At 41.3% G+C, this 22,996-nt stretch overlaps 1 protein-coding gene across 5 annotated transcripts in view; it reads left to right on the top strand.

Moving 5' to 3' along the window:
* USP22 (ubiquitin specific peptidase 22) overlaps nucleotides 1-17,199 on the top strand; it is a 195,235-nt gene extending 178,036 nt beyond the window's left edge. For all 5 annotated transcript variants that reach the window (XM_073361872.1, XM_073361871.1, XM_073361868.1 and 2 more), the window contains 7 exons: nucleotides 3,039-3,144; nucleotides 5,852-6,010; nucleotides 8,464-8,590; nucleotides 10,487-10,578; nucleotides 12,092-12,154; nucleotides 14,178-14,327; nucleotides 16,586-17,199. In XM_073361872.1, coding sequence (XP_073217973.1) covers nucleotides 3,039-3,144; nucleotides 5,852-6,010; nucleotides 8,464-8,590; nucleotides 10,487-10,578; nucleotides 12,092-12,154; nucleotides 14,178-14,327; nucleotides 16,586-16,628 — 740 coding nt within the window. In that variant the 3' untranslated portion in view covers nucleotides 16,629-17,199. The remainder of the gene's footprint in view (nucleotides 1-3,038; nucleotides 3,145-5,851; nucleotides 6,011-8,463; nucleotides 8,591-10,486; nucleotides 10,579-12,091; nucleotides 12,155-14,177; nucleotides 14,328-16,585) is intronic.
* The last annotated feature ends 5,797 nt before the right edge of the window (nucleotides 17,200-22,996 follow it).

The raw sequence follows: 22,996 nt of genomic DNA, 5'->3' as shown, positions 1-22,996 counted from the left end.
AAATTTTGAAGCAGTTTTAGATCCGGTTGTTAACCCACTTCCCTGCAGGGGGCGCTGAGGCTTTGATGGGCTCCGGCCGAGAAGTGATGTAATTCCTCCTCCGGCCGCCGGGGGTGCTGCGCTGCGGGAGCCACGTGGGCTGCTGCCTGGCCCTGACACAAGCCATGGTGCTGCTGCTGCTCCCCTGGCCCTGGGTCCCCGGCTGCTCTGCTGGGCCTGGGCTTCGTCCTGCTGCTCGGGCTGCTCCGAGCCACTCTCCCCGTAGGCACCCACCACCCTGCGCGCAGCCAGCCCCTGCCTCCGGCCATGCACACACCGTGCCCTGCCCTGCCTCCAGCCAGCCCCTGTCTCTAGCCAGCCCCTGCCGCACGCACCCCCTGCCCTGTCTCTAGCCAGCCCCTGCCGCACGCACCCCCTGCCCTGTCTCTAGCCAGCCCCACACCCCCCCGTCTCCAGCTGACCCCTGCCACACACCCCTGCAGCCCTGCCCTGCCTCCAGCCAGCCCCACACCCCCTTGCCTCCAGCCAACCCCGCACCCTCCTGTCTCCAGCCAGCTCTGCACCCCCTGCCCTGCCCACAGCCAGCTCCGCACCCCCGTCTTCAGCTGGCCCCACGTCCACTGGTCCCTGCAGTTCCCAGGGCAGTAACCCTGCACACCTGCTTCAATAAGGGGGGCAGGGAGCAGCTGGGACCCACGCATGTGCACAACCAGTCAGCAAGTGTGAAAAATCAGGACAGGGGGTGGGGGGCAATAGGAGCCTATATAAAAAAAAGGCCCCAAAATTGGGACTGTCCCTATAAAATCGGGACATCTGGTCACCCTAGCACACCCCCAGGGAGTGGCGGGGACCCACACCTGTGAAACGGAGCTCGTTTCTAGTTCAGGCCCATTTTTTTAAAAAAGAACTTTAGGCAGGGTTAACACACCAGCCTAAAGTATTGTCCCAGACAGGTCAGGCTTTTTGGTTCTTAAATCGCCGTCCGGGAGGAATTTTTAAATTTTAAAAATCCCTCCTGGGAAAATACGGACGTATGATAACCCTACTGGTACAAAAAATACGTATTGTGGCACATCCCTTAAACCAGAACTTTTTATAGGGAACCGGTTGTTAAGATTTTGGCAGTTCATCACTGACTGTAAGGCAAGAAGCTGCAAAATCTCTGAGATCTTTTCCGAGCCATTTAGGATATAATTAACCTAAAAAACCCAGTGTGGCTAAGTAACTCTCACCTATTAGCCAGGATGGGCAGGAATGGTGTCCTTAGCCTCTATTTGCTAGAAGCTGGGAATGGGCAAACGGGATGGATCGCTTGATGATTCCTTGTTCTCTTCATTCCCTCTGGGGCACCTGGCATTGGCCACTGTCAGAAGACAGGACATTGGGCTAGATGGACCTTTGGTCTGACCCCAATGTGGCCGTTCTTATCTCATTTATTCCACATTAGCACAGGTTGGAACTTTTGTGAGTCAATCAATTTATATTTTCAACAATTTTCCATAATTTCGGTTTTTAAATCTGTTGCTATTAGATTATTGTAAACAGCCAAAGCCAAATTAAAGTACCTGAAATGTGGCTATAATTTTTTCTGCTTTTGTGTGCTTTTAGTTTGCTCTTTTGTCCTGATGACTGAAAAGCCTCTTTTTCTTTTTCTTTTATTTTTTTGTAAGTAAAAAAGGAGCTTTGTTGAGCTTTTGAGTACTAAGCTTCCTTAGTATTTTGTTTCCTAAACTAAAATATAGTCTAAAACCAATTTTTAGTGTTTGCAGTTTTTTTTAACTGGATAGGTATGAGGAAACCTGACAAACACTAATTTTAGCTGTGCTAGCAGCCTCTGTTATAATAGGATTTTGGAAAAATTTTCAAAACTTACTTTCCGGAATAGTTACCAGCTGTTGTGAACTGGTTCACCCAGGTGTATGTGATGTTTCAACAACAAAAACCCTACTGTAGATACAGGAGAAAGCACTTTGAAGACTTTGATTCATCCTCACAACAGTCTTGTAAGTTAGAAAAGTAAATGTATTATCCTCATTTTAGTAATGGGGAAACTGAGGCACATAGGCTAAGAATTGCCCAAATCTGCAAAAAGAATATGTATGTGTATCAGTGCAGAGATTTGTATTTTAGAGTTCCTGGTAATCAGACTGGCATTGTGATTGCTAGACCAAACCTTTATGAATGCTTCATTCAGTTAATCCCATTAGGATCCCAGTCATAAAGCCAACTGCTATGCCTCCGATGCATACATTATTGGCAGCAGTGCTTAGAAGGTGGGTATGCACTTTCACCTACTGGAAAGCAGAGAAGCTTCAGTGTCTCCATGAATAAGCTTGACGTAAACATGGCTTTACCTTATAATAAATGCCCTCTGGGAGGCTAGACTGTCTTTCATTTTATTACTGATGAAAACTTCAGAACACAAGGACAGTGTTGATGATGAAAAGATATGGTATAGGCACCAGAGTGAAGGTTAATGGAGCCTTAACACAACCTTAGTCTTTTGGTCTGGCAAGATGATTAAGGAAGAACTGTTAAAAATAGCCATTATCTTCATCTCTGCATAACCTATCCTCTGAATTAATGTAAGAAAATAGCACACACTTGTGTGCTGTACCTGAGTGGAAATCACTGCTTCTACGGCATTCCGTTTATTCAACTGCATGTGCCACTCAATGGCCCTGTTAGTGGGGTTTAAATAGTCGTTTTCATTAACCACTTTGGCAGCACCTTTTACCTTTGGAACCAACCCTCGTACGTGACAGAGCGAAGCAGATCTCTCTACAAAGCAAGAGTGGGCTATCTCAGAGTAGAATTGAGATTGGCTGGCTGTTCACATTACCTTAAAGCCTCATCTCTGCTGAAACACTCAGTTGCATTTAAACTTTTTGCCATAATATTTTGTACTCCACCAGAGGCACTTTCTTGATCCCTTGTTTTCTGAAATATCCAATGAGTACGAGATTCCAAACTGCCCATATGAACTGATGGGGCACATGTAAGAATGTATTACAAAGATTTCATTTGCCTTCCTGCAGGTGACGATAATGGGAAGAAGGCCAACAACCCCAACCACTGTAACTGCATCATAGACCAAATCTTCACAGGCGGACTGCAGTCTGATGTTACTTGTCAAGTCTGCCAGTAAGTGTAATTTGGTTAATTCTGCACTCAGATGGGATTCAGAGTAGCAGCCGTGTTAGTCTGTATCCGCAAAAAGAAAAGGAGGACTTCTGGCAGACTAACAAATTTATTTGAGCATAAGCTTTTGTGGGCTACAGCCCACTTCATCGGATGCATAGAATGGAACATATAGTAAGATAATATATACATACAGAGAAGGTGGAAGTTGCCATACAAACTGTAAGAGGCTAATTAATTAAGAAGAGCTATTATCAGCAGGAGAGAAAAAAACTTTTGTAGTGATCATCAAGATGGCCCATTTAGACAGCTGACAAGAAGATGTGAGGATTCTTAATATGGGGAAGTAGATTCAATATGTGTAATGACCCAGCCACTCCCAGTCTCTATTCAAACCCAAGTTAATGGTATCTAGTTTGCATATTAATTCAAGCTCAGCAGTTTCTCGTTGGAGTCTGTTTTTGAAGCTTTTCTGTTGCAGAATTGCCACCCTTAAGTCTTTTACTGAGTGGCCAGAGAGGCTGAAGTGTTCTCCTACCGGTTTTTGAACGTTATGATTCCTGATGTCAGATTTGTGTCCCTTTATTCTTTTGCGTAGAGACTGTCTGGTTTGGCCAATGTACATGGCAGAGGGGCATTGATGGCACATAATGGCACATATCACATTGGTAGATGTGCAGGTGAACGAGCCCCTGATGGCATGGCAAATGTAATTAGGTCCTATGATGGTGTCACTTGAATAAATATGTGGATAGAGTTGTCATCGGGCTTTGTTGCAAGGATAGGTTAGTGGATTAGTGTTTTTGTTGCGTGGTGTGTGGTTGCTGGTGAGTATTTGCTTCAGGTTGGGGGCCTGTCTGTAAGCGAGGACTGGCCTGTCTCCCAAGATCTGTGAGAGTGAGGAATCATTTTTCAGGATAGGTTGTAAATCTTTGATGCGCTGGAGAGGTTTTAGTTGTGATGAGGCTGATCCACCAGTGCATTGTCATACTGAGTCTTTTTTCTTGCACCATATGGTTTAACTACAGCATCACCTAAATGCAAGCAATTAGAAGGCAAGTGTCATAGATCAAAATATACTGAAAAATCTGCCTGGAAAAATATCACAGGTTTATGGGATTTTGCATTTTAGGTTAGAGTTTGATTGGCCTACCAAAATTTGGTTAATTTCAAAATTCATAATAAGAAAACTTTCAAGGCAAATTTTCTTTTGATAGGGAATATGCAGGTGCACCAGACTTGAAGTAAGAGAACTCTTTTTTATGCAGCCACATTATCATTTTTCTTCAGTTCTGAGCTTTCGGTTTTGGTGGCAAAGGTTTCTAGGGTCTGGCTCTAGGTAAATTTAAATAAGAGAAAATAAAGGTTTGCTAGAGTCAGGAGAAGAATCCTTTCTGTTCTATGTTATCAGGCAAGGTGGCTTACTTTAAGCCATTTGACATCACCCGGGGAGTTGGAACTCCACTACATATTTTTTGGTCTTATCTTGCATTCCCCAAACTATCTACACTGTCTTGCAGATGGACTGTTGTACTCTGCTCATTTAATCAGTTGTTGTACTCAGTTTTCAGGAGTGACCTACAGAGTTCTCACTATAGGAATGATTGAGCATCATGGAAAAAAGTGTGAAATGTTAGTCTTTGTCTTTTGGCCCCACAGAGTCCGTATGTGACAATGGTTGCCTGGATGCGGTATCAGCACAGCTGATATCTACTAAGAATAATATATTATGTCAGAATTTTTAAGAAAATTAACAAGGAAAGATGGGAGTTAAAGAAAAAGGCTCAATGCATAAAAATAAGTTTGGCAGATTGAAATTAGTATCCATAAATGTTGCATGTTTCTTCTTTTGATCATTTCAAATATTTTGCACTAGTGAAGCTGAATGAAAGTGGGAAGTTGTAAACTTAGATTTTTAGTCCAAAAGAAGTGGTATTTAGAGGAAGGAGGAGGCCAGAAGAGCAGATAAAGAGCACAGGCAGAACATTCTTTCATAAACAAAAAAAGTTAGCATTTGGAAGCAAGAATCACGTACAGATCTGAATGGTAGAAGGAAAGGTTCAAGGGAATGGAGGTTAGAGCTTTCCAGTCACCTCTAGCCAGTGGGTTTGTCTTCAGCTGTCTTGTAGAGAAACCTGAGCCGGAATATAATGTACTTTCTGATTCGGGTATTCTCTAAGATCTCAATTTCCAAGTGCCATGGCAGATTGTAGAGTGAACTCTGAAGTTCCAACTAGCACACCATTGCATATCAAGAGTATTTCTGTTCTCTTTTTTTGTCTGAACACAGATAGTGCAACAATCTAAATAGAAACACCGTAGCACTTTCATCCCAGGATGCAGGCCAGATTCTGCATCTCAGAGCAACCCAACCATTTGGCTCTAAGTCACTGAACTCCATTAAGCTGTAGACTGTAGCAAGTTTATATCCTGCATTCAAAACATGCAATAAATTTCCTAAAATCTGTGGTTTTTCTTTTTGTGCTTTTTAAATAAATCTCCAGTAAAGGAATTGGCTGTGTAAATATAGTATTGAGCACAGCTGTTTTGTCATACATACTTTATGTAGTCTGAGTGCCCTGTACAGATGAAGTAGAACTCGTTGCCTTGTCCAGTAAATGTCCAGTTTATACCATATAGTAAATCATACATTTTGTACTGTTACTTTTAACTCCTTGTGTTAAATGCTAAACTCCTTTCTTTTTCCTAGTGGTGTTTCCACAACGATAGACCCGTTCTGGGACATCAGTTTGGATTTGCCTGGCTCCTCTACACCATTCTGGCCACTGAGCCCAGGGAGTGACGGCAGTGTGGTGAATGGGGAAAGCCATGTATCGGGCACCACCACGCTCACAGACTGCTTGCGAAGGTACAACATATGGCAAACAGAATGTAGATAGGGGAAATAATCTTGCTCGCTTCTGCTGTCCACAAATAAGAAATAATGGCAACTAATAAAGCAAACTAACAACATTTTACCACAGCAGTATTCCTCAGCCATCTTGTAGTACATAACATGCACTTAAATTTGTTGTGGCTGTTTTTGTTTTTTGTTTTATTTTAATCTCTAGCAAAATGTGACCAAAATCAGTCTGGTTATCTATTGGTTGTATTCTATGAGAAATTAGTTTAGCTCTCAATCCAGCACCCAGGGGCTATGTATGCATATCACAAAAACCACTGACACAATTGATATGCAATGTCCTCCTTCTTGGTGCTGTCTGCAGAGAAGCCATGGTTTGAATGGGCCATGGAGAATTATCTTCCCACTCACCTTTAGAGATGGGCTCTCCAGGCCTGGCTGAGGCGCACTGTGAGAGAGCCTGCATTACTAATGCTTATTATGTGAATAGAGGACTTCAGTCTCAAGAGCTGTCAGTGCAGCACTTCTTGCAGGTACTAACCTCACTCCTAATAAGTGAAAAGAAATTAAATAAGAAAATGTAAAGTTGTCCTTCAGCCAGACTCTTATGATTGGCCTTGCACAGTATTGGAATAGTTACTAATCTTGCCTGCTCTGTGCTGTAATACCATGATATGGTTGAGTGAAGGTTAAGGATGACACCTTAACTCAGAATCTCTTGACTTTGTTGGCTCAAGTTATAAAAAACTGCTACTATTAAGGGTGGGTTACTGTTTTAACATGCAGTAGAAATATATATTTTTAAACTGTCCCATTGGCCTGACAAGACAATAGTTGCAGAATACTCTTTAATTCATAACTCGTATGACAGTTGTTTAAAAACAAAACAGACCTACTGACTTTGTACCATTTTGTACAGGGGGAAATGATGCATCTGGGATAGAATTACATTTGTGCTCTGGTTCAGCCTCCTGAGGCTTAAAACTGCTAGACAAGCACCTAAACAAAGCTTCACAGCACAGTTAGTTGTACATTTAATTTTCATATAGAGCATAATGCACTTGAATGTGTCAGGTCTGTCATAGTCTAAAATGTCCAATTACAGTTTAATATGTATTATTACAAGAAGCTTCAATAACTTTAAACCCAACATAATGACAGGTTTCAGAGTAGCAGCCGTGCTAGCCTGTATCCGCAAAAAGAAAAGGAGTCCTTGTGGCACCTTAGAGACTAACCAATTTATTTGAGCATAAGCTTTCGTGAGCTACAGCTCACTTCATCAGATGTATTCGATGAAGTGAGCTATAGCTCACGAAAGCTCATGCTCAAATAAATTGGTTAGTCTCTAAGGTGCCACAAGTCCTCCTTTTCTTTAAACCCAACATTAGTAGAGATACTAGAAAATGCATACGGCTTGTACATTTAAATTTAGAAGAAAAACTAGAAGTCAGTCCTCGTAGTCTTTTTTTTTTTTTTTTTTTTTTTTTTTTTTTAACAGAAGATTTAATATCAGGATTCCCGGAGCCTGAACATTTTTTGTTTTAATGTGTTTCTATGAGTGTCTACACAGTGGCTTAGTGTTTACTTCAAGAACTGTCCCATCCTCTAACAGTTTCCTGCACCCCATTAAGTGGTTATAAATCACTCCTTTCCACCTGATTTTAGTAACAGGCTGGAATTTCTTAAAACTTAGATTTTGAAGCAAATCTTTAGTTGTCAATGATTTGACCTTGAACAGAACTCTACATCCATACCTTCCTCTCTCCCTCTAGAGCTCTGACCCCAGCCTGAGAGCTGGAAGAGCATCCTGGGGACTGGCATGTAACTGAGCACAGCAAGCATGTGGCTTTGCTTCAGAATTCCCATGTCCACGTTTTTGGTTTTGAAAACAAAAGGTCTGCACAAGCTATCTCAAAATGAGCTATTCTGTTGTGGTGGATGACCCAACATTCGCTCTCCTTTCTCCGCCACTGATGCACTTCAGGGCAGCTTGCCCAAGTGGAAGCAAATGTAAATGTCCGAGTTGGAAATCTGAAACAGGGCTCTCCTATATTGGTAGCTTTTTAAATTCTAATTTATCTTGCAAAAAGGAAAAAAGAAAAAGCATATTTCCTTAGCATCTGCTCTCTGGGTATAATTATCTCAGCACAGGACTTGTACTTACCTTGTATAATAGAACGATAACTAATGACTCTGCTCTGTGCCCAATTTCCTAATCTTTCTAGAACACATTATAAATATGCACTGTGCAAAACTGTGCATGGTTTTCAGTGGGTCTTGCACTTTAAGAAATATGTGGAGAAAGGGGCAGCAGGTCACCTCTGGCTTTCCTGAGAGAAGATTTAAGTTTATCTCGCATGCTACTAAGTGGTTACAAGTGGAAATGAAAACTGTTTTCAAGATGCATTGAAAATAATTTGCCTGTATTATGCATCCTTCCACTTCTTAATATTTTTCAGGTTTACAAGGCCAGAACATCTAGGAAGCAGTGCCAAAATCAAATGTAGTGGTTGCCATAGCTACCAGGAATCTACCAAACAACTCACTATGAAGAAATTACCCATTGTGGCCTGTTTTCATCTCAAAGTAAGTTCACAAAGGACAGGTGGTTGAAAGAACATAGACTCTGCTCTCGGGCAATGAGTTGGTTTCTATAGATCTCTCTGCTATCTCTAACGTCACTATAATTAATTTATTGTAACATAAACTAACTTAAAGGACAACTGGCTTTTCCAGTTAGATTTTAGTTTAAGGACATTATGATTGTATGTATGTATGCAGCCTTGCCCATATGTCTCTGGGTGCCTATCAAAATAGAACTTTTTTCAAAAATACGAAAAAGTACTAAAAATTTCTGAACCAAACAAAAACAAATCTCTAGTGGCACTTATTCCTCCTGTACAATAGAGCTACTACCCACAAGCCACACAGAATGAGAAAGAAAATAAAAATACTGTGTGCTTCAACTGGAAGGATGCCACAGATGTACTCTGTGTTTTGAAGGGAAAGCATTCCAAAGTTACAGGGCCACAATGGAGAAGCTTCCTGTAACATCCCCACCATTTGTCTCAAGATCATACTGTGGTGGCTTTTAGAACTTCCAACTCACCATTGATGGCAGATGCTGTGATGGAAGACCGTGTAATAGATGGTCACTCAGCCCAGTCCTGTATTGTTTATGGCTTTAACTGCAAGTAATATGACCACGCCGTACTGGAAAGCAGGCAGCCAGTGCAGAGCATGGGTGTCTTTCTTATTTGTTTTCCTTAGCAAAGTGGAAAGAGTGCCCAGAAGGTGAGACTGCTTCAGGGGCAAGGCAGTGTGGGCAACAATATAAAAGAGGTTTTAGTACAATTGAGCATTTGTGTAGCCGTGGTGATTGAAGGTTTTGAAAATAAGTGATCTTGGGAACTCATCTTGTTGTCCTCTCTGGTAAAAGTTAAGATATAACATTTCATGCATCAAAGCACGATACCAATATCTCTCAATTCCAAAAGTTGTTGTGATGATAAATTGTAAGGTATTTTAATATGGCTTAACTAATATCAAATTCATCATAAAGGACATATGTTCTGACAGTGTTAATAATGCAATTAGAAAGATGAACAGAGAATCAAAAGGATATAAGTCGGAGTTTTTGACATCCTGTTCTGTTGCTAGGGAATTGTTATGGCATTGTAAAGGGAGAATAATTAGCTAGGAGTGTAAATAGGACAGGAGTACTGAGAAATGGGGAAAGGGACTTTCTTTAAATAGAAACTCATTCATCTCATTCTGCTATTTTTTCCTTTCTCCACTTCTGTAGAAAGGATGATGAAAGTATGACGTGTATCACAAATTCATCTCTCCCTTTAGGAGAAAGGAGACAGATTATTTTTTTAATTTTACCTTCCGTTTGTTCCTTATTTTGATTTAGTATTCGTGTACACAGACAACTGGCATAACAGTGCCAGTCACTTGAGATGATTTCTTGCCTTGTTGGTGTTGGTAGATTAAACACACCAGTCAGGTGGCAGAATCCTTAAAGGCATATCTGTCCCCGGTAGCATTTGTCTATCACCAGTTTTGCTGCAGATGTAAGCTCTTTGGAACAGGGACTGTCATTTGCTGTATGTTTGTATAGTGCCTATCACGCTGGATGTTACTGTTTGAGGCCACAGTATAAGCGTTTATCTTAATATAAATGGGGATAAGTTTATCTCCCTAGATATTCAGTTACCATTCTAAGCTTTGATTTCCCTCTACTCCTGCTCCCTCATGAATTAGGATTTCCTAGGGAAAATTTGTTAGCACTTGTATATACTGATCTAACTGATACCTGAAAGCTACCAGAAAAATACCTAATTTATTCACATTCTCTTGTGGCTGTGTGACAATCTCCCTACTTTCCTTTCATCTCACTTTGCCCAATGTGTAAGACATGTACAAGGAAAGGAAATCGGAGTCTCTTCTCTAAAAGAAACTTCCACTTTCTATCTTCAGCGGTTTGAACACTCAGCCAAACTGAGGCGAAAGATCACTACATATGTCTCCTTTCCGCTGGAGTTGGACATGACACCATTTATGGCTTCCAGGTATGTACAGTGTTAAAAATCCCACAGAGGTTAAGTTAGTCTGGATACCAATCTTGCACATGCATGTTGTGAAGATGGAATATCCTTTGAGACCAGGCTGTGACGCAGTGTATATACAGATATATCCATGTAAATATGTCCATGAAAGGGTTTGCACTGGTTTAACTAAATCTATTTCAAAATCGATTTTAGTAAAACCAATTCAGGTCTTGTGTTTTAAACAAGGTTCTATTTAAATCTTAGTTTTCTGTTAACACCTGTTTAACTTCAAAGGTAGATAATTAACAGAGATGTCCTTTCTTCAAAATGCTAGAGATCCCACATCCTGTCCTTTCAGTCAAGTACGTTCCTCAGTGCAATCAGGGAGGATCCAATTTAACATTCCTAATATTTTTAATGTTAGAAAAACGTGCAAAAATCTCCCTTCCTCTTTTTATGTAAAGCCCTCTTCTGCCACTCCTGAGATGACAGAAAAGTCAAAAAAGTTCAAGCCCAATTAAAATACTTTCAACTAGGGTTGTGTCTGCTTTTAGCAGTTTAGCTAGTAAGCTTCTCCAGACGTAGTAAGACTAATTTTTTTATTCAAATCTCAGTCACAAAAACAAAACCCTTGTGTAAAAATCCTTCCATAAAAGTTCAGTTAGTGACCTGAGACAATAAATTCTTATCAATTATTATACTTAAGTATCATTTCTAATTAAATTATTACTACATAAATCACATCTTAACCAATACCGAAAGCACAAAAATAACACATCTCTTAAATTCAGGATCCATATTGATACAGTTTTAATAACAATTTCAAAATTATTTACTACAGACAAACGTAGTTATTTCTGCCAAGAAAGAGGGACAGTTCCAAGCCTCCACTAAATTGCCTGTGTGATATCAGAGAAGGTTAGTTTATATCAATACTTTCCAGAGTATTTGAGGCTTTCCTGCTATTCTCTGGTGAGTCCTCTGTGGATAAAATAGCTGGGTGCTGATGAAAGGTTTCAGGTATGAAGGAATATAGCCACTATGACATCAGGATAATTATTTTTCTGCAGCAGGGGGCTCCGTAATCAGAATTTTATCGACCTGTGAAACCAGGAAGGTAATCCTATTGTTGTAATCAAAAACACAGAGTAAACTCACAAGTCAAAAGAAGGGTGATTGATCCGTAGGAGTTTAAGAGGTTAATGTAATTATATTTTGTTCAGGGTTAAGAGCCAAATTAATCTCTCAATCTGTTTTTAAGATTTGGGGATGGGAAGTTGTGACTTAAGCATGTGCGTGTTTGCAGGATTGGGGCCTTAGTTAGGAGGAGAAATCAACTTCCTAGACAGCATAGCAGTGGGCACAAATATAGTATCTGTAACACCTTAGTCAGCAATCTTCTTCTGCCACTAAGCACCATTGCACTTGCCCCTGGAGGTAGCATGCAGGTTCTCTGTGCCGTGTGTGACCCACTGCCTCCCTTTGGGAAACCACTGCTTTTAAATGACTGGATTCTTGTGTGTTTTTATTGCAGCAAAGAGAGCAGAATGAATGGGCAGTACCAGCAGCCAACGGATAGTCTAAACAATGATAATAAGTAAGTGGTGCCTTCCAGTACTCTCCTATTGTGAAAGGTAGCTGACTTTTGCAAGGTGAAGTAGAATCTGCTCTATGTCCTACAGTGTTAAAGCATTGCTATGTTTTACAGAACAGCAAGTCTGCTCTTTGGCAAAATAAAGATCATATTGCGTGTTTACTTAGCCATTCATAGCTTTTAGCAACTAAGCTATTGCCTTGCTAGTGTTATTACCAGCAATAGTATAGGGAAGGAATTTAAAAATCGTTGGTACAGGATGAAAGGGAAGGCTTTTTCTTTAAACACTCGTGCATTTATTGCAACTGAGTGTTGGAACTCTCATTACTGAGCAAGTTCCAGAGGACTGGAAATAAGCAAATGTTGTGCTAATATTAAAAAGGATAAATGGGACAACCCGAGTAGTTATAGTCCTGTAAACCTAACATCAATCCCAGGCAAAAAAATGGAATGGCTGATACAGGACTAGGTTAATAAAGAATTTAAGGAAAGTAATGTAATTAATGCCAATTAACGTAGGTTTATAGACAATAGATATTATCAGCCTTACTTGTTGATTTTTATTGATGGTGAGATTAAAAGTTTGGTTGGTAAAAATAATATTGATGATCTAATAAACTTCTTTAAGTCATTTGACTTGGTACCATGTGCATTTTGATTAAGAAACTAGAACAATACATAGTCAACATGGCACACATTAAATGGATCAAAAACTGGCTAAGTGTTGATTGTAAATGGGGAATCATTGAGCTGATATGTTTCTAGTGGGGTCTTGCGGGGATTAATTCCTGGCAGTGCATTATTTAGCGTTTTTATCAGTGACCTGGAAGGAATCATAACGTCCTCACTGATAAAGTTTGCAGATGACACAAAGATGGGGAAAGTGGTGAATAATAAAGAGGACAGGTCACTAATACAGTGGCATGGATGGTTTGGTAAGTTGGATGCAAACCAACAGTATGTTTTTAATATGGCTAAATATAAACATATATATTTAGGAATAAAGAACGTAAGCCATACTTACACAATGGAGGGCTCTATCCTGGGAAGCAATGACTTTGAAAAAGACTTGGGGAGTCTTGATGGGTAAACCATGAGCACCCAGTGCAATGTTGTGGCCAAAAGGGCTAATACGATCCTTGGATTTATAACTGGGAAATATTGAATAGGACTGAGGAGATTATATAACCTCTGTATTTGGCACTAGTGCTGACTGCTGCTGGAATGCTGTCCAGCTCTGGTGTCCACAATTCAAGAAAGAGAAGAACCACAAGAATGATTGAAAGGATTAGAAAACGTGCCTTATTGTGATAGACTCAAGGAGCTCAGTCTGTTCAGTTTAACAACGAGAAGGTTAAGCAATGGCTTGATCGTAGTCTGTAAATACCTCATGGGGAACAGAAATTCGATAATAGGGAACTCTTCAATCTAGCAGAGAAAGATATAACAAGATCTAGTGGCTAGAAGTTGAAGCTAAATAAATTCAGATCAGAAATCTGGCACACGTTTTGAACAGCCAGGGTAATTAATTATTGGAACAGTTTACCAGGGCCTGTACTGGATTTTCCATCATTGGACATTTTTAACTCAAAAATTTAATATTTTTCAAAAAGATCTGCTCTAGAGCAAACTGGAATTAAGTCAGGGAAGCCTGTGTTGTACAAGTCACACTAGGTGATGACAGGGATCCTTTCTGGCTTTATAATCCATGTATCTGTGAATTCATAATATTAATCTACTTATTTTAAAAGAAAAGTCTGTTAACTACTCAATTGTGAGCAAAGCTTCCAACTGTAAAACTAACAGTTGCAGTAAAACAAGTAGTTAGAGGCAATATCAAGATGGTGGGGAGAAAAGTATGCCCCATCCCCAACCAGTGTTGAGTACTGGTGTTTTAATTACAGTGTTTACAAATGGCATCCATTCTTTTTGCAAATGTATAGATAATCACAAGCTTCTACTCCTCTAAAAATGTTAAGTTTTTTTCTTTTGATCCAAGAGTTCATTAACTGTGTTTCTCCACCAGGTATTCCTTGTTTGCAGTAGTTAATCACCAAGGAACTTTGGAGAGTGGGCACTATACCAGCTTCATCCGGCAACACAAGGACCAGTGGTTCAAATGTGATGATGCCATCATCACCAAGGCTAGCATTAAGGATGTACTAGACAGTGAAGGGTAGGTTGTGAACAAAAAGGATACGGGGAGGAAAGAGTGGGAGCAGGTTTATCATTAATAAAGGGCCCCCTCTGGGTGGGTGAACCTTTATTACTTTCAAGTTATCAGATTTTCACCATGTAGAACGATTTCTCTCCAGAGTGATCATTTATCAGTGCTTCAGAAAGCTGGTCTAACCTACTGGGGTTTTTTAGACTGGAGAAAAGGGAAGGACAAGGTAGCAGTGCATTGTGCCTGCTGAGCAAGATAACTAGTTTCTTGTATGTCCACCCACCTTCTGGCTAATCCAGTTGGCTGCAGTAATATCTGCCTCATCACAGTCCTGCTAGCCACAGGGATGAATGTGTGATAGCTTATTACACATGTTGCTTTCATTGTTAAATACAGGTATTATGAATTCACATTGTAATAGGGTTTGTTGTAATCCCACTGGCCAACCATAACTATATGGACCACCTATTTAAGCTTCATAAGGCACAATTCCATATTATACTAGACTTTCTCCTCTGAGGGCAGTTTATTCAACAGGCTGTATAACACAGTGGTTAGATACATAGCCAAAAAGTACTACCGATATCCACTTCTGAGGGTTTGTTTCTGTTTCATTGTTTTCTTTTGGGAAATGGAATTTGATGCATTTAGCTGTGCACACATATATAGCCAGGTTGACTGCGTTGTGTAAAAGAGTACTGCCTCTTGTTTTTATTAAGCCTCTTGCCTGTTAATTTCATTGGATGACCCCTGGTTTTTGTATTGTGGGAAAGGGGAAATAACACTTCTCTATTCCCTTTTCCACACCATTCAAGATTTTATAGACCTCTATCATATCCCCCCTTAATAATGATTTCAAATAGACAGTATCACTTCAATCATTTCCTTCAAACATGCACTGTGGATGCTACATAGAGCAGTATTTTTTCAAGGTTAACATCTTTGTCATTTGAGAAGTATCAGGAATTGGGTTCGGTTTCAAGAAAAAATCACTTAAAATCTGTAATCGCCTCCATTCTGGCATTTCCAGCCATGGATTTGGTGCTGGAAAGATCAAATCTGTTCTGCTCTAGTTTTTAATTATACCTGACATTTCCTTTGATTGCTGCAAGTGCAGGCAGTTGGTTTGGAATTTTTAATAGGTTTTCATATTTTCCTTTTCTGCTTTTCAGCCGGGCAATGTGCATCTTTTCTATGATATTTGACTTTTTAGTGTAAATTATTTTAATTAATTCGTTTAACAAAAAGGTCAGTAGACCAGATTGGTTTGTTTTCCTTCATTAGGAAACAGGTAGCATTGCTCCTGGGCCTGGGAGATTTGTGGAGGCAGTTACCCAGTCCAACGAAATAGGAGGTGACTTGTATCACTCTAGTAGCATCTCCAGCTGATTAAGAAACAGCGTTGACTGACTGTGAAGGGAATCCTGCCCATTTTTTCCTTGTTCAGATAATGATGGCTCTGACTAGACCTCCACCTGTAGAAGGAGAGGAAAGATTCAGGAAACCCTGTGGAGTGGGGAAATGGAAGATGATAATCATTCCATAGCACCTCTTAATGTGGAGATATCAAAAGTGCTTTACAAGTATTTTAACTGGCCTTGCAGCAACCCTGCCAATATGAAGTGGGCAAGGGATGCACAGGGATCACTTTGCTCCCCACTGAAATGCAGCTGCCTCCAGGATAGAACTCAGCAGCTGTGTTGTAGTACACAGAAATGCTGCCCAGTAGTTTAGGACAAGAGGAGAAGAATTTTACCCAATTGAACCTGCCACAAGGAGTATAAGTATACATGTCAGATTTGGCTGGGACACAAAGGTTTCCACCCATGGTCTTGTTCAAAAAAATAAAAAAGTGGCATAAGATCTTTAATGATTGTAAGTGGTCGAGACCTTGCTTGTACACATCTACAGAATCATCATCACCACTTTTTCCAGCATCTAGGTGTTACGTGGAGGTCTCCCATCCAAATACTAACCTGGTCTAATCCTGTTTAGCTTTCAAGACTTGACAGTAGGTTACAGAACAGAGTGGTCAGGCTCCAGGACAGACAGGCAGCGAGCATATTGGCTACTGATCAAATTCTGTATGCTGATTTTTTTCATGGTTATCCTATGAAACTAATTCACGTCCCTGGAATTGTTCCAGCTTTCAAAATAAAATAGTGCTAATAGTCCTTGTTTTTATCCTGGCTGTATTGGTCATTGGGATTTAAAATCTGTAATGTGCAGCATAAGATTAAAGTTGTGTTTTGTCTTCCTTTTTGCAGATATTTGCTGTTCTATCACAAACAGTTCCTGGAATATGAGTAGCCTTATCCAGCAGTTTGTCAGATAAATGAAAGGAAGAAAATAAGCAAGCCTTCTGAAATGACACACAAACCTACCTGAAATGAAAAGACCCATTAAACAACAACTAGCACTGAGCTGTAACAGGACCTACTTGACACTGGCTCACAGCCTGGCGGAGTAAGAAATGAACAATGTCCAACGTGTATGCAGTCCCGCAAGGACAGAAAGGGGGGAAAAAAGAGGCTACAGTCAGTCATGTAAGAGCGGAAATATAAAATGAGAGGAATGCTCTGGGTGGGGGAAATGGGAGCAGAGGAGTCCAGGCACTGGTACATCTCCTATGTTCCTCCGAAAAGTGTGTGGGAAGGCAAGGGGGTGTGCCATCATCTCCATAAAGCATCTTCTCCATTGGTGCTTCAGCTCCAACTGACCAATCACATAACAGTTATTATTAAAAATCCAAGCCCATTTTTGATGCATATGGGTCTGAAAGCAGTAAAGTGGAGGAGGATGGGATGACACAACTAAAGGACTTTGCAAGTATCTTTTTATTTGTGAATTTTAGTTATTAAATAAATACAGTATGAAACTATTAGGCTCTTTTTTTCGACAAAAGTAAAAGAAATCCTGGATTGTGGAACTGAAGCTACAGTACTGAGACAGGTTTTCAAGCATGCCTGCTGCACAGGTGGTAATCTGCCATCAGACTGCTCATCAAAGCATCTGCACAGATTCTTTTCTGTTTGAGCCCTTTGTTTTGTTTTGTTTTTCTATAAATAGCTATTTTCTTATTTTTTTTTCCTTTTATTCCCTTTTTTCACGAGAATGAAATTCATAAATGGAACCATCAGTAAAATGAATGAATTGGCGTGTTTATACTGTAAAAGTGGTCTTGGTTCTTTTTTTTAAACGTTGTCAATAAGTTTGATTTCTTAAAATCACCGGTTTTGATGTTTACTGGTTGTTTTGTTCTCTCCCCTAGTTCTGCCAAGTCCCCTCAAAGAGAGGTAGCATTTGGCAGAATGTTAGTATTGCAGATCTGCCATCTGGTAGGTATGGCTGCTGCTGGGTCCAGTATGGAGGCGTAGATTTGCAGCTATTGAGCACTTCTGCAGTAACACTAGGCTTTAAAGTAAACAAAGCATTTTCCTGGTATGTGCTATGTTTTTGTTGGTTCCTTCTCTCCTCCCACATTTATTAACTCCTTAAAGACTCCTCTCCCCTTTATGGAATCCCATCCTTATGTATGTCCTTAACTCTTAGCAGCTGGTGTGCAGGCTCACTTTGTGACAAAACAGAATATGTTTCTGTTCCTCCTCTCTTCCCCCCCGCCCCTTAAGAGCAGCCCATTTGCCTGTCTAGACGCTGGCTGTAACTCTGTCTGTATGCTCTGTGTGTTTTACTTCCAGGAAGCAGGGCTGTAAATTGAATTTTAGTCCACGAGAAAAGGGTTTATTCACCTCTTAACCGCTCAGAATGTAGAGCTCAAAAAGAAAAAAAAATTGTTTTTTTCGGCTGCTGCCACTGCTTCCTCATGGAAAATTTGCAAATGTTAGTCTGTTGAAGGATTTAGCCATTGTATTTCTTTGTATAAGGGTCACACTGAAAAGGTCATTTTTTTCTGCATACATACTAAAGCAATCCTGCTTTGATTGTAGTAGCAAATACTCTCCTTTCCAGGGGCTGGGTCAGGACTGGAGGGCGAGGCAGACGCACCTTGGCCGCAAAGCTAAACATAGAATTTGAATAGTCTAGACCAATCCGTATACCCCAGAGATAACTTGCAGGTGTCTGTCTGCTTAAGACAGACTTGGAGTGTGTTGATCTGTTTCATGGAAGACTTGGGGGAGCAGAACATGTAAAGCTGTTTCCGGAATGAGCACCTTGCTATTAGATGCACAGAGATAGAATAAGCTCGTGTTAAAGGGTTTGGGCAGCTAGATAGTACTATTCCTGCATGGTAAGTATTTTTCTAGGGTTTTTTAACCTGTCTCCTCCACTGCAACAACTCAGAATACTTCTAGCTTGATTCGGTAAAGATCATAATTGGCTACTGCAGGGTTTAAATTAATGTTGTTGTTGTTGCAAGTGAGAGCCTGCTAGAGCAATACAGGTGGCTGGCACACTGATTCTAAAGGAAGATCCCTCCCTGCCAGGGCTGTGTGTTGTTGTGTAGGCATTTGACAACGGCTTCCTGCTACCTTTTAATAATGCAGTAAGCTTGCAGTGGAAAACAAGAATCAGCCTTTCACTATTCCCCAGCCTGTGTTTACTGATGCAGTTCAAACCACCACCTTGCTATGTTACTGAAGAAGGGGCACCACCGTGTGGCGTATAGGCATTATTGTACAATGAGTCAATTTGCTTTGCGATAGTGAGAGCTGTTAGACGTCAAACAAATTAATTCTGTTTTTACTAGCCCACTGGAGCTTATTGTTTGCAGCCTAAGCGTTTGGGTGACAAGGCCAGCCCTGCAAACCACCTGCTACCCTTTTTCTCTCATGCACTATGAAAGGACCATCCTTTGCATTACTGGATCTTCTCTGACTTTTTCACTGCTCTGTTTCTGCTCTTGAGCCTAGAATTTGAGGCATATTGAAAGCAGGCTTTTGCTGTAACATTCACCTCTATATCCTGTACTGAAAGGCTTGTTGCTACTTAGAATCATGAAGAATATCAGAATCATAGAATATCAGGGTTGGAAGGGACCCCAGAAGGTCATCTAGTCCAACCCCCTGCTCAAAGCAGGACCAATTCCCAGTTAAATCATCCCAGCCAGGGCTTTGTCAAGCCTGACCTTAAAAACCTCTAAGGAAGGAGATTCTACCACCTCCCTAGGTAACGCATTCCAGTGTTTCACCACCCTCTTAGTGAAAAAGTTTTTCCTAATATCCAAAGTTGGAAGGGACCTCCGGAGGTCATCTAGTCCAACCCCCTAACCAGAGCAGGACCAATCCCCAACTAAATCATCCCAGTCAGGGCTTTGTCAAGCCTGACCTTAAAAACTTCTAAAGAAGGGGATTCCACCACCTCCCTAGGTAATGCATTCCAGTGTTTCACCACCCTCCTAGTGAAAAAGTTTTTCCTAATATCCAACCTAAATCTCCTCCACTGCAACTTGAGACCATTACTCTTTGTCTTGTCATCTGCTATCACTGAGAATAGTCTAGATCCATCCTCTTTGGATCCACCTTTCAGGTAGTTAAAAGCAGCTATCAAATCCCCCCTCATGTTTCTCTTCCATAGACTAAACAATCCCAGTTCCCTCAGCCTCTCCTCATAAGTCATACTTCAGTGTTGGTAAATCACAGTACTGAATCCTGGTTATTGAGGGAAGGGGGTATCATCTTTCTTCCTTTAGAATTGGAAGGCCTGCCACTGTTCTAAAAACCAGTGCTGCATCAGATGAATGCACTTTTCTACATACACACCAATAGGCCCTACCCTCGCTCATCATCTCTTTATAAATGACATGCAGATCACACTCTGTAGTTACATACATTGTAGAACTGGGAGATTACCTTCCCCCGTTTCAGCCCCACCACTTCTAATCCGGATGCCTCATAGAGGGGGCCACATCACCTTCATCAGAGCTCCTGCTATATAAGAAAGTCTTACCATGCAATAAGATATTTACTGCTGATTTATAAGTTTACTGATCAAGTTCTATCTACCTAACTTGTTGACAGACAGTAGCTAAAACCTGCCTGCTTCAACAACTAGTTATCCTGTTGTTTAAACCGCTGACCTTAAACACTTTTTTTTAAGCAGCTAATCTGTTCCTTTGCGTTGCTTGTTCTGCTCTGATGAAGGATCAGAAGAACTTACCAATGACTGAGACTGCTATTGGAGAGCCAGGTTCATAATAAAATGTGTAAGAGGTGTGTATAGTGCCCGCCGTGTGCTTGGTTCTACACGTGACAGAAAAATGAAGCCCAGAGAATCTTACAATGTAGCATGTTGGCCCTACCCCCTCTCCCTGCCTCTAGACCAGGAGTTAGTGGAGACAACCGCTTCATTGTGGTGCCTAGTGGAGGCTTGTACTATAAATTGGGGAGTGTGAGAGGAACTGTTTGCATCCACCACCTCAATTCCTAGTAATAGAGGGAAACGTAACCAGTGTCTCAAAAGAGGAAGTATCTTCTGTTGTGTGGTCAGAGCTATGGGACCCGTCATTAGACGACAGCAGCAGCAGCCTTGATGCAGAGTATATTGATTTTTGCCTCTGTTGCTTTAACGTCTCTAATTGTTGTTGTCCTTTGGAGTTTGTGTAAATAATTCGTCCTCTTGTTGTTTGTTTGACTGGCTTATCCCCGGCTACTTTTTTCTTTAGCATGTCCATGCAAAGATTGTTCGTTAAACCCTATCCGAGAGGGAAGGCTTGTGTGATTACATGGAGTGTTCCTCTCCCATTTGTTGTGGTCATGTTGGGAGGACTACTGCGTGCTATTGTGAGCCACAGCTACTCTCCCCTCCTCTGTTGCAGTGAGTCCCAGAGAAGGGCAGTGCTTAGTGGACAGCACTGCCGTTCTGGTTGCCTGGTAACCAGAGAGGAGGCCTGCCAGAGGGCAAGTGGACTCCAAATGAATGAATGTGAACGGTGTCCTGGCCTCCTCGTGAACAGGAGCCTGTGCTCACAAGAGTCAAGAGGCGTGTGCTGCCATTCTGACCATGTTTGTAACCTTGCTTTATCTGAACTGTTAATGAATGCTTCAGGCCCCTTGAGACAGGTGCCTCGACTCAGACCGTGTTGGTAGCGGCGGAGTGAGCTCTTTGATATTTGTTCCTTCCCACAGGACTCTGCCTTTCTTTTTAAACAATGAGGCTATTTTCCTGGGAGTCGGGGGAGTGGGTGCCTGAGCTGTTTTTCTTAGGGTTGCCAACCCTTCAGGATTGTCCTGGAGTCTCCAGGCATTAAAGATCGTCATGTGATGAAACCTCCAGGAATATCTCCAACCAAAACTGGCAACCCTAGTTTGCCCCAAATCACTAGGATGCTCACCCAGGCACTGGGCAGAACTGCACTAGAGAACCCAGAGCATTTGAGCTAAACTGGCACATGTCAGATCTTTACAACTTCATGTACATCTTGGGAGTTTGGTAATGGGAGATTGAGCCTTTTATCGGAAGGTGGCCAATTCAGCCCAGCCCAGGGTGGTGATGGCTGAAAGTTATTACCATCAAAGGCTGCGAAGCTTATGTAAGACCAAGTTTCTGTAGTCTCAGCCGAGTTTCCAATGAACAAGTACCCACATCCTGACAACCATCATAGCTGGCGCTGACTGGGTGGGGAGATCAAGAAATGACTGTTATGGCGCTTGAGGCCTCCTCTCATTCCTAAGTGCAGTCTGTCCATTGCATGCTTTGCGTCACACTGGCACAGCTGTATGGTACCTGTACAGTGCTCTGTTGCTGCATACTGGGCTTCATTTTTCAGGGCTGTCACTGGAGTACTTTCACCAGCAGTAAATTCATCCACAAACAGAACAGTGGTGCCGCATCACTGCAAATGATACTCACGTCACTTCTCTTAGTTCAAATAGGACATTTAAAGTTCATAGTCCTGCTTTCCCAGTGCTGCCAGCAAAAGCCCCGTCCTGTAAAGAAACTGGATAAAACCGCAGTTTTATCTTCCTGGTTTATAAAACATCACCTGGTTTAGAAACACCAATAATGACCTTCGGGTCAGGCTTTTCCTGGCGTCTCCTGACGGGCTGATTTTTGTATCAATCCCCTCCACTCCCCCAGCTGGTCATCAGTTGTCAGGAAAAAGCCTTCTCCTTCAACCACAGTTGCTTGGTTTAAAACCACTTGGACCTTAAATGGTGTTCGTGCTGGCTGTGATACTTTCACCCGCACCCTCTCCAGTGGATACCGTGGGCTTGTGCTATTCAAGGAACTCGATCAAGAACAAATATCCTCCTTTCTAAAAGGACCTTGAGTTCCGAGCTGAGGGCGGGGAAGCAAACTGTCCTCGCACTAAAATTGAGAGTGTATTAAGCATGGAACGCTGGAAATTGCCTAATATGATAGGAAATATCCTCCGGTTATCTATTCTAAACCTCAGTGACAAAAGATCTAGTGCTCTGTATTGCACCTATCACATAGTTACTGCAAAAAGAAAAGGAGTACTTGTGGCACCTTAGAGACTAACCAATTTATTTGAGCATGAGCTTTCGTGAGCTACAGCTCACTTCATCGGATGCAGTGGTTCAACGACTTCATGCCTGGAACAAGTGACTTATATATATTCTTAACAGGTGATAATATCTTGTTAATTTGTTTCAACATCATGGTAAGCAGACTTTATGCCTAGGCTGGCAACATTTCAGCCTCCACTCGTGTTTGAGAAAGCCGGCAGGATAAAATAAGATTTTAAGTAAAAGTTT

The sequence above is a fragment of the Lepidochelys kempii genome, chromosome 10, assembly GCF_965140265.1.
Source record: "Lepidochelys kempii isolate rLepKem1 chromosome 10, rLepKem1.hap2, whole genome shotgun sequence".
Classification (NCBI taxonomy): domain Eukaryota; kingdom Metazoa; phylum Chordata; order Testudines; family Cheloniidae; genus Lepidochelys; species Lepidochelys kempii.
Note: the sequence above shows the minus strand (reverse complement) of the source record. Positions and strands in the feature narration are given on the sequence as shown.